At 35.1% G+C, this 13,293-nt stretch overlaps 2 protein-coding genes across 2 annotated transcripts; one reads left to right on the plus strand and one right to left on the minus strand.

Annotated features, from left to right (window-relative positions):
• Nucleotides 1–235: 235 nt before the first annotated feature.
• Nucleotides 236–9,196, minus strand: LOC120254419 (serine/threonine-protein kinase EDR1-like). The gene is given in 14 exon segments (XM_039262534.1): nt 236–814; nt 816–879; nt 1,021–1,197; nt 1,575–1,624; nt 1,729–1,797; nt 2,344–2,442; nt 2,517–2,595; nt 3,576–3,676; nt 3,770–3,838; nt 5,082–5,122; nt 5,474–6,675; nt 7,333–7,436; nt 7,574–7,984; nt 8,731–9,196. Coding segments are annotated over 14 exon segments (2,889 nt in total). The 5' UTR covers nt 9,082–9,196; the 3' UTR covers nt 236–742.
• Nucleotides 9,197–12,072: 2,876 nt separating this feature from the next.
• LOC120254416 lies at nt 12,073–12,863 on the plus strand. Its single transcript, XM_039262532.1, has one exon. It carries the CDS (start codon nt 12,170–12,172, stop codon nt 12,677–12,679), a length of 510 nt encoding a protein of 169 aa, XP_039118466.1. The 5' UTR covers nt 12,073–12,169; the 3' UTR covers nt 12,680–12,863.
• The last annotated feature ends 430 nt before the right edge of the window (nt 12,864–13,293 follow it).

The following is a 13,293-nucleotide window of genomic DNA, read 5'->3' on the forward strand; positions in this document are numbered from 1 at the left end:
GACCTTTCCATTGCTTGGCAAATTTTCCTGTTTTAAATTTTCCTTGAAGACCTTAAGGTTCAAACATTTTGACAAAACACAACAATGAAAACAGAGTAGACAGTGCATTAGTTTGCATGAAGCTTAATAAAAACCATTGTCAGATGAAAATATTCACAAATCAAATGGCACAGCAAGAACATTAACACTTTAACATATATAGATATAATTCCAGCAAGAGTACTGCAGGCACCAATATAACAATGTCATATTCTCCTTTTCATTTCATTCATTCATTCATTCAATCAGGAAATGGAATCTAGTTCTTAAAGATTCCAGAGACCACATTTTTCAACAACTCAAAGTATCGTCACTATTATTTACACAACTTAATTACACTCAACCCGGGCACCACTCCCTTTCCTCACAATCAGGCATAAGGTCTTCCCATTTTCGTCTATATAATATCCCTGGTTTTCAATTGGGTACAAAGCAAAGAAAACACCCTAAGAAACTCCTACAAGCCACTGCAAGTTCTTCGGACTTACAAGTACCAATATATACTGAATAGACATAAAGAGCATTCCTGTACAGTCTCCATAGACACAGGCCAAATGGGCATTAATTTTTGCTCTAGCCCAAAAGGCAAACTAAACTAGCATTACACTTCACATCTCCTGATTTAAGGGCACTACTAAGCACTACAAAAAGTAATAAACGGATGGATAGTCTTAGCTTAAAGCTTATATACCATTTAGTATGTTCAAGGCGTTGTGTTTACTGATATTTCTTGTGCCAAAGGTGGGTTTTGCACATCCTGATAAGCAGGGACAACAAAGCCGTTGTAAAGACTTGAGACCTGTTGTGAGATCCGCAAAGGAAGGCCGTAAGTTTGGATCTCTGCATGTTCATTTCACAAAAAGCAAAGGTTGAGAACAAAACAGAGTTAGTACAATTCTACAATACATATATATAAATATAGTCAACCTTAGATGTTATGTATGAATAGTTCATATCATTATTAATATATAGTGTGCTTACTTTTGCCAGCACTGCCAGATTATTTTGGCTACGAGAGGATCAACCTCTTTTGGAATCTCTAGACGGCGATCCTGGAAGCCAACAGCACCCACCACCTGCATTGGGTTCATACCAGACCAAGGCATCCTCAGAGTTGCCAGTTCCCATAATATCACTCCAAAGCTGTACACATCACACCTGGGATTGGAGGCCATGCATATATATATATGAGATGATGAATAGAGAAAGACAATTGAAGGTGTTAAGCATTGCAAGAGAACAGCTCAAGTTAACAAACACATCAAAGAATGCAAAGTGTCTAGGAAATAATAAGGTGCTTAAATGTAACTATAGATAAGCATATCTATAGATAACTATAGATATATCATAGATAATATAACGGAAGTAAACTATAGATAATTCATTTTTAATTTATCATATGTTGTGTTTAACTTGTTCATTGTTCTTTAGTTTACTTCTGTTTGCTCAATGTGTGTTGTTTCCGTCTTATTAGCTGTTGCGACAACTCTCTTGCCAACACAAAAAAAAAATAAGGTTTTAATATAGGAACTCACTTCTCATTTGATGGTTCATTGCGCAACACCTCTGGTGCCATCCATTCAGGCTAAAACAGAATAAGGACAGAGATTTAGATAGTTAAATGTGAGGAGTTCAACAGACTAGAAATAATAATTTCCTAAATGTAGTGGAGCAAAGACTAGATCTCACTGTTCCAGCGGTTGACTTTGATGATAAAAATGTGCTGTGCTTCAACCTTGAGAGGCCAAAATCACAGACCTGCATTACACTGATATCAGAATGCAATCAATGCGAACTAATAAAGTAACAGTTGATCAAGAAAATTAAGGATGATATATATTTATTATTCTATTCCAACATTTAAAGAGGTTACCTTTCCCAAACATACATAAATAAGCTTTTGGCATGGATTCTGTATGTGACATTAGATTATATATATTGGCTTCCTAAATAGATCACACTGCATAAAGGAAAACTAAGGATGATGCTATGGTCAAAAGGAACAACTTGAACTTGCCCAATATTTTGACCAGTATTCATAGGAAAGGGCTATACTCATAATTTAGAAGGGGCCTCTTAGCTCTAATTAGGTGCATAACCAATGAACCAACACAAGTAACCTTAATTATTATTCTACCAACTATGGCTGAAAGTGCACAACTCAATCAGTTTGAGACAGTTTTAAATTTTGGACAAGGAATATTCTGCTGTTACTTTCTGAATTACCTTAATAGTTATCCTTCATATTAAAAGCAGAAGTTCCAAAACCTTTCCATGTATTCAAGGTTAGCAAAATTAAAATACCTTCACAGTCCAGTTCTTGTCAACCAACAGATTTGGTGATTTCAGATCACGATGGACAATTGTTGGTATGCTGGTGTGCAAACAGTTCATGCCCTTGGCCTGTGGGACAACACAGAGGATCGCTTCACACAAGACTTCCAATCAAGAAATTATGAAAAAAAATTTAAACATACCACATCAAGGGCCATTTTGATTCTTCGCTTCTCCTCAATTTGACTATTTGGACGGTGAAGAATTCTGTACAGACTTCCTCTGATAGATCAAGTTGCATTTAAGTCAAAGTCATGAAAGGAGCAAAAAAAGACTTTTCCATCATCCAAAAATATTGTGCTGGCACAATTTGAAATTCTAAAAGTAAAATCAACAAATAATTTCTTTTTTTTGTATTAATACATCTCAAAACTCCATAAATACCTATGTATCCTTTAAAACATTGCATCAAACTTTATACCCTTCAAATACTTCATTATTTGCTCCCCCAATTTTAAGTCTACAAGCCCATGCACATCAGATGGCTTCCCTGATGTTCAATTCTTGTTATATAACACAAATAACAAAAAAGTCCACCCTAGTATCTGCTCTGAATAGCATGAAACCTAATAAGATATGGTTGATTATGTCGATAGGTTTGGAGAATTACATATGTAAAACTTTAGGTTCAAGCTGCACTGTTTCATGTAGAAAAAGGAGAAAGGTTAAAAAAAAATACACTGGTAACTTAACCAAATACAGATGCAAAACCATACAGTTCCTCTAAAACCCCAAAGTGCAAGAATTTGTAAAAAAACACGAGAAAAGGATGGGCTTCGTCCATTGAGCACAAAACCAAATGACAGGATGAAGCTCAATTGCCTTCAAACAATAGATGTTGAATACAGCTCTGCTTCAAAGTTCATTGCTAGATTCTGTCATGAAATCTAAAATGTGGAGGTGGGAGTGTTCTGTTAGAGCTTTCAAGATTATGGTACAACCCTCTTTCAAATTATCAGTGCACATGTGAGATAAGGACCATTTTGGACAAAGTTTATATAAAACCAAAAGAACAAATGCTTTGCAATCAATTAGTAGGCGCACAAACAATGTCGGAACATATTAAATCTGAGTTCATGCCAATGACTAAATTGAAACCAATTTAAGATATTGCTAACTTTTTTGAAGTACGAATATGCAAATTGATTTCTTCCATATTACTCACTGGTTCAATTTAAAGGAAAAGAGGATTCTCTTTTTACCTTGGAAGAAACTCTGAAACAATTGATAAGTTGGGAGGGCGAGTCACAGCACCCATAAAAAGAACAACATTTGGATGCCGCAACCTACGCATTATTTTCACCTAATGGCACATAAAAATAAAAGCTCCCTCGTCAAAAGATAAAGTGGCAATATAAAATCATGTAATGATTACTCTAGAAAACAAGCAACTTACTTCTCTCCGAAATTCGTCCAAAGCATCTCCATCAAAATCCTGGTCCAGGAATTTCTTCACAGCTACTTCCTATTATTCATATACAGTACAGATAAATTATAACATCCTTTTTACCAAAAAGATGTCCAGATTTAAAATCAAACAAGGTAAGAATAGTACAGATATATTAAATAACATAATTAAGCAAAGATCCTTCACATAAAAATTCGTAGGATCACCTAGAACATCTTTTAAACACAAAAATAGCCCAAACATTTCATAAAGCAGCTATGCAGTGGATAAAATAAATGACAATACAGTATTTCTGTAGCTAGTTGTTTGTATGACTTATTAAGGAGACCACTTCTCACTAAGACAAGCTCACTTGTTTTATGGCTTCACTGGTGATCACCGCCAAAGGACATGCTATGAAGGATGCAGACCAAGAACAGCATATAGGAAAAAAAAACAAAGCAAGACTTAAACTATTAAAATAATCATAATCAAGAAGCCTCCATCCTCTTGCAACGATTACATCAAGTGTACTCCATTACCAGTCAGAAACCAATATCAATTTCTTGCAGCAAATTTTATACTAAAATCAAAATATTCCTTTCAGTTAGATGCACTACACAATATTCAAACCTATAAAAACAAAATTTCTCTCTATCTCATCTTTGAATAACTCAATTAGGTACTACTTCCTCATACAAACGATAATCAAACAACTTCATGACTGATCCTCTCAAACAATAGGACTCTATCCCCATTGACCTAAATGGAAAAATAGGAACATAACAAAATCAATCAGCATATAAAAAAAATTAACAGAAAAAACTATTTGTAAGTCATGTCAAACAGTTTGGTGATCAATATCCTCAACTCAAACCATCAAGCCCTATTACTGAAATTCCTTACATTGCACATCTACTACATGTTCAATTGCAACCATTGAGCATTTTGCCGGAAGCAGCTCATAAAACCCATAAGTTAAAGCTCAATATCCTACTAAAATAAGGCCAAACTATAAGAAAAAAGGCCTACCAGTCAAAACACTTTTCATCCTTAAATATTACCATGATATCTCATAGTAATAGGCTCTCAAAGCATCAAAGATAAGAATTCTTACATATTAGACCCAATATGTCAGAAATCTATTATACAATAAAGTTAGAGGATAGTCAACCATAAGACAACCAATTAACTATTGGGGAAAAAAAAGGCAGAAAAGAACTCTAAAAACAGAACTGGAAAAATTCAAATAGTTTTTATTTAACTCAAAGAAGATTTCTAATAATAAAGAGTGCAAGTGATATCGCAATTAACAACTCACCGTGCCATTCCAATCTGCACGGTACACTTCCCCATAAGAACCTGTTCAGTGAAACAAAAACAACACATAATTAATTCTCAAGCAAAATATGTTGCACATTAAAAGGCAAATATTGCTAGAAAAATGGAGTAATCTGCTCCTTTTCAGTAAACAATGTGAAACTCACCAATCACTGATAATGGAAAATTAACAATTGTAAACATAAGGGCTTCACGATTTTATTAGATCCTGATAGTAAATTGATATATATGAATGAAATTGGCTGCATTTAACCTGATTAGATATATATCAAATATAATTTGATGGTGTTTTAAATTCCTAAATACGAGCATCTGCCCATCCATGTAAAGAGAACTACAAGAAATCATTCATTATCAATAACAAAATTGTACCTAATCCAATCCTTTCCCCAATGACAAGGTGTTCCCACGGGATTTCTGGTTCCGCCACATCATCAAGCATTGAATCAAGTCTGCTTGACCTCACTTCCGAAGGAGAGGAAGAGGATTCTAGGTTCTTCAATGACATGTCTGTCCCCATAAAACTATCACCCAAGTGCTTCTTCTGATCATGTTTTTCAATGTCATTTATTGGTTCATTCATTTCAGCAGAGCTTTGCAAAGCCATCTGGTCTTCATTTCTGTTTTTTCTTTCTGATGGTTGATTCAGTTGTTTATTAGCTTGTGAAGTAGTTTGGCCAATATACATCCTACCATCTTGATGTAATTCGGAGGAAATGTTCAATTTTTTGAACTCAGAAGGACGACCAGCACTGAAGGCACCATTCCTCTTACTATCAGAAGTATCTCTGCCAGTGACAAATGAGCTACCAGTTCCACTAGAACCATCAAGCAATGCCTTCCCATCTGCAGTTGATTGATGAGAAGAGGAAGCATTAAGATCATTCATTCCTATCTCTTTTCTCGGTAAAATTCCTTCCACAAATTTATATTGCTTTGTGTTTGGAACCTCATTGCAAGCAGGGCGATTTTTCCAAATCAATGGCTGTTGAGGCCTTGCAGGTAATGGGGCAATGCTTTCTCTGCGCCTCTGATACTCATATTTTTTATTATCAGTAACTTTGGGTGGTCCAGAAGTTTTTCTGACTCCAATTTCTTGGAAAGGGTTCAGCTCAGCAAAAAGGTTTCTAGAATCTTCAGCATTCTGTAAACTTGATACTATGCTGAGTTTCTCACTAATCGAATTATTAACATCCAAAGGTGATACAGCAATGCCTTTCTGCTTTGAAGGGAACTGATTTGGCTGATCAGAAGACAAACCCTTTGCATTTGTACTTGAACTACTACCAACTGTTATGGATGACATTCCACTACTTGCAACAGAAGGTACTAGTATTGTCTCCTCATGCCTTGACCTTTTATCTGAGATATTATTATCTAATGATGAAGCTCCAGATTCATTTTCATATAACTGTTTGGATCCCAATAAGTCACCCCCTGATTTATTTGTGGCCCAGGAATTGAAGTTTTCTGCGAGTCTTGAATCACCTGAACTTAAGGGCACATCTTTTATGCTCAGTACATCTGCTGGAATAAGAGTGCCAGGGTCCGCCATGAGATCAACCAAGAATTCCCTAAAAAATAAAAGAACAAAAGAAGAGAGCAGTTAAAGAAGATATTAGGCATTGAGAATAAGAAAACACCACAATTTTTGTTGTGAAAAGTATCATAAGTCTTCATTAACAATGACAAGAAGAATGACTCATACGAATACAACCAAAGTTCACCATACAAGTGACCAATTTCAACAACAATTCCTTTATTACTAACATAATCCCTTCTTTTTTTCAATCATACTGAAAAAAAGAAAAAGAAGACGCCACATCATTTCAACACATTACAACTGTTTCAGTCAAATAAACTTTTGCAGAGGCAATAGTATTAATTCAACCCTTCTGAGAAAAGAGGTAAAAAAATGAAGGGGAAATATATAGTTATACTTATGCACGATTCCTTGTTATGAAACTGCATACACAAAATAAGCAGCATTTAAGAGAAGTCCTTATAGCAAGTGGTAAAAGCTGTCAAATTCAAAAATTATTTGTGAAATCATAAAACGTTAATAGGTAAATGAAAAAATACCAACAGCTCAATAACCTTTTTTTTTTAAAAAAAAAAGAGCTTTCAAGAATAACTGAGTTAACCCCAAATGTTATTATACAAGAGCTCACTATTTTTAGCAGGTACTGATCCTCTAAGAGTGACACTACTTCAAAAACATAAACACGCACCTTCCGGTATCTAATTTTATTATGTTAACAGCATCATCGTCAACCCCAGTGTACTGGCTTCCTTTGACTAGCTTGCAAGGAACACCAACTTTGTCTGCAAGGACCTGCATGGGTATGGTTTCATAACAAGGTAATAAAGAAAAAGGGATTAATTAACATGGGGTTTATTACATGGATAGTGTGCCAGAATGTGGTGATAATAATGAAAGAAACCTCATTTTAAAATAGTACAATGCCTGACCTTGAAGAGCAAAGCACGATGGCGAGATAGGCCTAATTTTATGCAACCAATAGGTAATACACTTGTTTGTAGTGACGTTCGTAACTCTGTACTATTCTCCAACCATCTTGCTAACATGATACTAGCATCCTTTACAGGGCCACCCATATGCCCGGCTACAAGTTCAGACATTCTTTGAACTAAAATTCCTACCTCAGCAGGGCAGTCAAGCAATATACACTGTGTTACTTGCTCTAACTCAACCAAGTCATGATCAATAGCATGATTGACAACAATAGCTTCAAAACCAAGATTTCCATTTTGGAGAGCCACTAGTGACGGAATCTTTCCTTCATTTGCAGAAATTGACAACCCAAGTACATCATAAAACCCATCCAAAACTCTGTCTTTATAATCAAGAATATTATATTCCTGGAAGCAGAAGATAGAAATACACTAATTAAAAATAACAGACTAAAGAATAACATATGCACATTATTATCACATTCAAAGGCATAAACAAGATTTGAAAGTGCAGGAAATCACACATGAAAAGGCAAAAGCTTATCTTGAAGGAATAAATGCAATTAGCAAAAACATCAATAGTTATATTATAAATGAAAGTGATGATTTTCAAGCATTAGACATGAGTCCAGACAGACAATATTAGATTGAAAAAGATTTTTTAGATTGCAAAACATGCAGGCAAGCAAGCCGAAAAAATGAAATCCTCCACTAATTACACGGTCTTTTATTAATCATAGTGGAAACAGACTGGGGGTTAAAAGTAGTCACTAGTCAGGCATCCACATTTAAACAAATTGGATGGTCCTAAGGCCCAGGTCATCAATGAAAACCATGGATATTGTAGAGTTCCCTCATGTAAAATAGATTGTCTAAGGTTATTGGCATCCATGAATGGGAAAAAGATTTGAGAAACAAGGAAGTAAACAGACACAACAAAAATCAATCACAATAAAGAGTAAAGTTGGCTAATTTCTTTTCATCACTCTACCAACGGCCAAAGCCAACCCTAATTTCTCAGAAAAAGTCGCAATTCCTCTCCAAAACCACAATTTCTAAATTTCCTACTGTTCTTAAGCATAATCAAACCTAAATCGGATACTAAAACAAGAAAAATTCAAGCTCCAAAACGAGCAGGTAAAAAAAAAACTCACCCAATACCGACGAGAAAGCACATCGGCAGAAACATCCTCCTCCCGAATCGGATCCATCCGCTGCTTCCCCAAGCTAAGAAGCTTCGCCGCCCGGATCTGATCCCGATCAGGATCATCCCTAAACTCCGAATCCGAGATCGCCAGCGCTAGCTGCACCTGAAACTCCTCCTCAGACATCATAAAGTCACCAGCCGGAGAAGTCCGGGAAGCATCAGACGGCGACGGCGGAGAAGGGTTAGCCGGGGCCGCCGCGCCACCAGCCGCCGCACGGTGGTCAGAGGCACAAGAAGGAGACAACGGAGGGGGCGTAGACGAAGAGGGAGCAACCGGGAACCTCGCTAGAGCGGCCATGATCGCGGAGCTTCTTGAAGAGCTTCATCGGAATCGAGGGTTTCTTCCGCTCGCGCAGAGCTCTCTCGGAGAGATTTTGCCGACGAGATGATGCACAAAGAGACGACGACTCATCGTTGAGGCCTTTCTTTTGTAAAAGGGCACTGTCTTCAACTAAATTACCAAAATGCCACTACGCTTTATCTGATATTTGTTTCTATTGATGAGACTTGGAAAAGAGGGGACAAATGGAATGACTTGATGATTTGGGTTGATTTTATTGGATGGTTTCTTTTTTCGGGTGAGAAATTTTGGTTTTGCTTTTTGTTAACTTCATGGTGAAGGTACTGAAAATGAAACGACACGTGGCGGAACACCGCTTATCGATCACTCGTGTATTCGGGGTCAGCTTTGATTTTACAAGGGTTTTGCTGTTCAAGGATTCAACCAATAAAAGGATTGCCACGTAGACGGATACGCGTTGATAAGCTTAGATCGGTGATGAGATAAATCCAAACGAGTTTCTGCCGTTCGATGAAAATTGACGATGGATGTAAGAACACGTGGCATTGGTTTTATGATGTTGGATTTAATAGAGAAATTAAATCCAAAGTCAGTTTGAACTTAATTAATTTATTTTAATTAATTATTTGGTAAAGCTTCACATTCATTAATAAATTGATGAAAATAAATCATATTCGGATATGACGCGAAGTGCAAAGCTTCATGATATTTAAATAAATAAAATAAAATAAAATAACATTTTGATGGTGTATTATTGGATAGGATTTTAATCAGGTCAGATTCACGTTCATTTATCTTTTAATTTTTTATTTGATGATGCAAATAAAATATTCACCAAATAATTTTTTTTAATTTATTCAAAAGGAGATAACCATTTAAAATTATGTTTGATGAAATATTTTGTTAGTGAATCAGTGATGCACAAAATTAGGAACTATAATATAAAATAATATATTATTAATATGGTATTAGTTGAAATTAAAAAAATTATATTTATAAAAAATTACTCAAATATTTTGAAAATACCAAATAACTAATAACTCAGTGATACTTAACGCTGCTGTTAAAAGTGAGATATTAAAAAAAATCTCAAATTTAATATTTGATGGAAAGTAACCATTCATCCCTCGCTAGATGATCAAACCTTGTCCATATGCACACCCCTAACATATAATTTATCCATATATCGTAAAAAAAAAATTTGAAAATATATAGATAAACATTTACATCAAATGTAAAAACCTTAAAAAAAATTTTTAGGGAAAAAAAATTGTAATATCACATTACATTTCTTTTTCCCTTAAAAGGATTGAAATAAATTACCACTTAATGGAGGGGCTAATTAATATCTACTTTGAGACTAATAAAGATGGTGTAACTTAATTTTTATAAATAAAAAGACTTGCTTTATCGTCAACGAGATATTTTTCCTTGCATTTTGATTATGCTCGAATCCACAATTTGTCTACTATTTTTTTTTCCTTAACTAAAATGATTCCTTTATGTACTATCTTTTGGCTTTATTTCATTTTCTTTGTAATCTTTTGTAATGTTTCTAAGTGATAACGTAGAAACAAATAAGGATGATGCTTTTTATTGTCCATAGTGTATGTTTATATATATATATTATGTATTATAATTTGAGATATTTTAAGTCAACCACAAAACAAAAATCCAGAAATAATCAATATTTTTTTGTTGTTGTCGAAATAAACAAAAGCCCAGATCATATTGACATAGTAATCGAAAGCAGAAGAAAAATATTATACACATATATTCATATATCCATAAAAAAGAAAAAATAATAAAAAATTTCTCTTCTTTTTATATTTTTTTAAAAATTGATATGTTATAAAATATGTCAAAACTCTTCTTAAATGTAAGAATTGAGAGGGTTGAGGTCATTTTGAATTCTTACTTTTTCATATCTACAATTATTTTCATGAGATTAATATAGTGATTATTCTAGCCCTAAATATAAATAAATAAATAAATACCTATTGAACCAATTATAGGAATGCCGGTTAGAGTACTTCATTCAAAAATGAATCCTTCCATTAGTATAGGTCATTTCTCAAATGAACTAGTCTACACTTCAATTTGATTTAAAAGGTTAATGTTAAGATCTAATTATTTTTTTACTAAAAATATCATAAGTGCAATAGTATAATTTTTACATAAAGCTCTTTTTAGAGTTATAATTGTAATATAACTTTTAAAGTTTCCCTACTATTTTAACCCATTAAATTAAATTAAATAAAGCAAAATAAAATAACTTTTCCCTCCATAGATAAATGAAAAACTAAAATTACAAACTAAGTTATTTTTTATGGGCTTCTATAAGCCTTTTCAATTCATAAGCTGAGGCTTTACTTATAATTTAGGTTTAAAATATTTTTTACTTATTATAGACAAATTCTTTATCTATAAAAGTAGATAAATAATAGAAACTTTTAATTAAAAGAAAAAATTTGTATTCTAGTGAGGGAATGAATTAATAACAAAATGATTCAAATTTAAGATATTATTATATATATAAGCAAAAAGTTAAATTATAATTAATAATTGCCTGAAAAGTTAAAATTGGGCCGGGCCAGGAATAAAAGCCCAAAGACCACAAAAACGGAATCAATGGTCCATAAAACGTGACGCGCACTTATCACGTGACACCTCCCACTAAATCCAACGGTCAAGATAGTACCACGAAACCCACCAAGATCCTCACGGTCCAATCACGACACCCGATAGCATCCTATGCCAATCGGACGGTTCTCACTGCCCCCAACTCAATTATAAGAGTGGCACTCTCGTAAATAAATGCAAAACCAGTGGCAAACTAAACCCATCTAGCTTCTAGTTTCGCAAGCTACGACCTCTCAATCGAATCAATTCGAGCTCTCTATAATTTATCTTTCCGAAAATACCCTTCATCTTGTTGCCCTTTTTATTGCCAAGCTTCTTCTCCTTCGTTTCACCATCTCTTCTCTCCGATTTGGAGCTTTTTTTAGGGTTAGGGTTAGGGTTAGGGTTTGGGTTCGTTTTTGGTGAATTTTGGGGTGAGATCTCTAGGTTTTTGGAGGAAGGAATGAGGGTGCACCCAGCGCCGAAGAGGAGGAGCTTGCCGGTGGCTGCCGGCGGTGGAATCGGAGGTGCTTGGCGGCAGAAGAAGCTCCGGCGGCTTCCGCATATCTTTAGTAAGGTTCTGGAGCTGCCGCTGGGGTCGGACGCTGAGGTGGTGGTTCAAGAAAGTCCGACGAGTTTCCGGTTCACGGCGTCGACTGAGGAGGCGTGGGATGAGGTCCGGGCGCATGCGATTGAGATCCATCCTGGTGTGATGAAGGTGGTCGTCAGGGATGTTGGTGATGATGATCCGCTTGCTGGCGAGGAAGGGCTTGATGAGCTTGAGCTCGATCGGTGGCGATTCCGCCTCCCGCCTTGTACTCGCCCTGCTCTCGCCACCGCGGACTACGTCGGCGGCGTGTTGATCGTGACCGTCCCTAAAGGGGGCGTTGATCTTGATGACCGTGTTGATGATGGTGGCCTTGGGATCGGCAACGATGATCTCGGGATCGGTCGCCTCGTCTTTGTACAATAGTAATCTCTTTATCTCTTTTTCATTCCATCTTTGTTTTCGCAATCTTTTCTCAATTCGAATGCTTTGTTTTGGTTCTTGAATGCATGAATCAAGAGAACATCTTGGGCTGTTTTTGTATATATATAAGGTTGGATTTTTCACCATTTAAGTTGTTCCATTTTTAAGAATTTTGCTTTTGATGATATAGAGAGTGTTGTTTCCATGAATAGTAGCTAAAAATTGGATCTTTCTTGTTTTGAAGTTGTGATTTTGCCTTCTAATTACACTTGTTTTTCTCAATTTAATCCTTTTGTTTGAAATTTGTAGTTTTTACATAAAATTTTTGCATAATTTTGTCTCATGACTATGTATTGTTGTTATACTGATGTCTATTGTTATGTGTGCATGAACTTTACGCTCTAATCTTATCTTGACTGAGAGTTTGAATGAAATGTTTTTGTATTTCCTTTTCAATTTGTATTGTGAGTGTGAAGGTATTTGTATTCTGTGTTTGTGTTTGAGTTCCATCAAAATTCACCAATTGTTTTTTTAATAATGTCTGGTTTTGTATTAGTTTTGATTGTATGTGAATGTATTATTCAATAATTTTCATCTCAACTGTGAGAGTGAATTTT

Source organism: Dioscorea cayenensis, unplaced genomic scaffold (genome assembly GCF_009730915.1).
Source record: "Dioscorea cayenensis subsp. rotundata cultivar TDr96_F1 unplaced genomic scaffold, TDr96_F1_v2_PseudoChromosome.rev07_lg8_w22 25.fasta BLBR01000441.1, whole genome shotgun sequence".
Taxonomy (NCBI): domain Eukaryota; kingdom Viridiplantae; phylum Streptophyta; class Magnoliopsida; order Dioscoreales; family Dioscoreaceae; genus Dioscorea; species Dioscorea cayenensis.